Below are 2,396 nucleotides of genomic sequence, written 5' to 3' on the forward strand. Positions count from 1 at the left end.
TATAAAGTCGCCTTATTATTTCTCATACCATCTCTCCATCACTTCACACAACACATAATAACAACCAAAGAAACTGTTTTCAAACATGCACTATTCATATCAATGTTCTGCTCTAATTCTCGCTCTTCTCTGCCTTTCCAAATTCAACAATTTTTTCCAAAGTTTTTCATCAAAACGCTTTCCACCGAAACTCATTATCAACGGCCTCAATAACGTTATCCATACGAACAGATCCGATTGGGACAGTGTTGGGTCTTCGTCAGCTCTCGCTGAAAACAACAATGCTTCTACGGAGAAAGGAGAGAACTGCTATATAATGAAGTGACTAATTGATACGCAAACGCGTGTAATTTTGGTGGATATATTCGAGATTCACCACCCTAGTGATACGAAAAATATATTTCACGACTGCTGCAAAGCGACAATATCGCATTTTTCACAGAGTATTACGCCACTTCACGTAAAACGGATGAAACGCCATTATAGTGAACAAGTTGTCGCTATCATCACCGTCCCAAACGGGTACTTTCATCACAACACATGTTCATAGTCATTGTTACATTGGAGTTTCACGACTACCCGTTTTATGTAAAGTGGCGTCGTAATACTCTGTGAAAAACACAATATTCACAAGTAGTCGTAAAATATGTTTTTCACTAGTATTTTTCATATCACTCCATAATATATGCGATATAGTTTCCGATCGATTCTCATTAATCTCCGAAAAAAACCCATTTGCATATCAAATTGACACGCACTGTAGTTGACCATTTCTGCATATTTCGCCTTCACCCTCACACACCGTCTCTCCAAGACTCCGCAATAACATCATCACCCATTTCAGCTGAGATATCAATTTGATCTGATGATGCTGATATTATAGCCATATACGCCCTGAGAGCTCCCAGTCCATCTGAACCAAAAACCAACCTAATCCGTATCTTTCCTCCCGGGCACGCTTCGTATCTTTAAAAGTAAAACCCGCGAAAATTTGGCACGCGCCACAAAATTCTCAACAGTTAACATAATCAATGCCTTACTTTTAATTTTCCTATCCGTGTCGTGATAATCCTCCTCCCCTTCTTTCTCCAGTGGCAAATGCACAGCACAAGTTCCTGATGCCCCCTCCTTTCCAAGAATCTGCAAAATAAGGAGCGTATTTTTTTCTTAGGAAATTCAAAAAACCTGTGTTTCTCGTTAACGAATAAGAGTTTTGTGCTGAAGCTTCAACAGGCTATAGTTATTATCATGTTGAGTCGAAACGGTCATGTTCGGAACGGTTACTGATATATCACCGCGAGCGAAATAATCACACCCGCAAACCGTGCGAACCACTGAGTTTTCTCGTCTCTTATAAATATAAGAGTTTCACTCGTTTTTCCTCATAAGAAGCCCGTGTGTTGGTAATATAAATTTCCTTCACAATGAAAATCAGATTTAGAAATTCTCACCAGAGACACTCCCGTGAAGTTCAACAGTTGTTTTCCGTACATATTCCAAAAACGCGAAAACGAAATCATTTTGAAAATAATCACAAAATATTTTTTCACAAACTACTCAAAGTGATTAAATCACATCAACAGATCCTTCTAATAGGAAAACCGTTTAAGAAAATAATTTTCACCAAAAAAATCGATGAAATAATTTCACCCTAGTGATATGAAAAACACTAGTGAAAAGTATATTTCACGATTACTGCATATCACCGAGTATTACGACGCCACTTCACGTAAAACGGGTCGTGAAACCGCAATATACATGAAGTATACGCTTCGCTCCGCTCAAGGGAATTTCTAGCTCTACGAAGGGCGAGGTTGGAGTGCACTTGGTTTGTTATGAAAGTAAATCGTGGAACTTCCACACTTTCATCCAATTCGTGGGGAAAAAGGTTCGAAAATGTGAATTTTTCACGCACGATTATATCCACGTAGTCTAAAAATATTAATAATTTCTCCATCATAAATTCACTCACTGATCGCGACACAGATAATGTCAACACGTTAGCCTCTGTCGGCAACTCGATCGGTGTCGGGCCGAATTCCACACAAACCTTCTGATCGCGAACCTAATTTAACAACATGAACCCATCCTCCTCCTCCTACCCCCCAAACTCACCAACGACTGCAAGGCCCTCAAATTCGCCACATTCGCGCGACCGCTGTCCAAACGGGTTTCGTCCAATACGACGTAACTACGTCTCGGCACTTGTAGTAAACCAGAATCTGTTGGAGTATATGTTTGCTCTCCTCAACTGAGCTCAGGCCGTTACACACGACTTTAGTGTAAAAGTTTACACATTTATATGATAAATTTCAATGGAGTTTCACCACCCTAGTGATACGAAAAACACTAGTGAAAAACATATTTCACGACTACTGCATATCACCGCGAATATC

General features: G+C 39.7%; 1 protein-coding gene across 1 annotated transcript in view; it reads right to left on the reverse strand.

Annotated features, from left to right (window-relative positions):
* Positions 1-1,571: 1,571 nt before the first annotated feature.
* Pmar_PMAR019477 (hypothetical protein) overlaps positions 1,572-2,396 on the reverse strand; it is a gene marked incomplete at both ends in the record, with an annotated part of 5,178 nt that continues 4,353 nt past the window's right edge. The window contains 3 exons of the mRNA XM_002772613.1: positions 1,572-1,589; positions 1,973-2,065; positions 2,116-2,191. Of these exons, the coding sequence (XP_002772659.1) occupies positions 1,572-1,589; positions 1,973-2,065; positions 2,116-2,191 (187 nt within the window). The remainder of the gene's footprint in view (positions 1,590-1,972; positions 2,066-2,115; positions 2,192-2,396) is intronic.

Source organism: Perkinsus marinus, assembly GCF_000006405.1.
Source record: "Perkinsus marinus ATCC 50983 genomic scaffold scf_1104296960662, whole genome shotgun sequence".
In the NCBI taxonomy this organism is placed as follows: Eukaryota; Perkinsozoa; order Perkinsida; family Perkinsidae; genus Perkinsus; species Perkinsus marinus.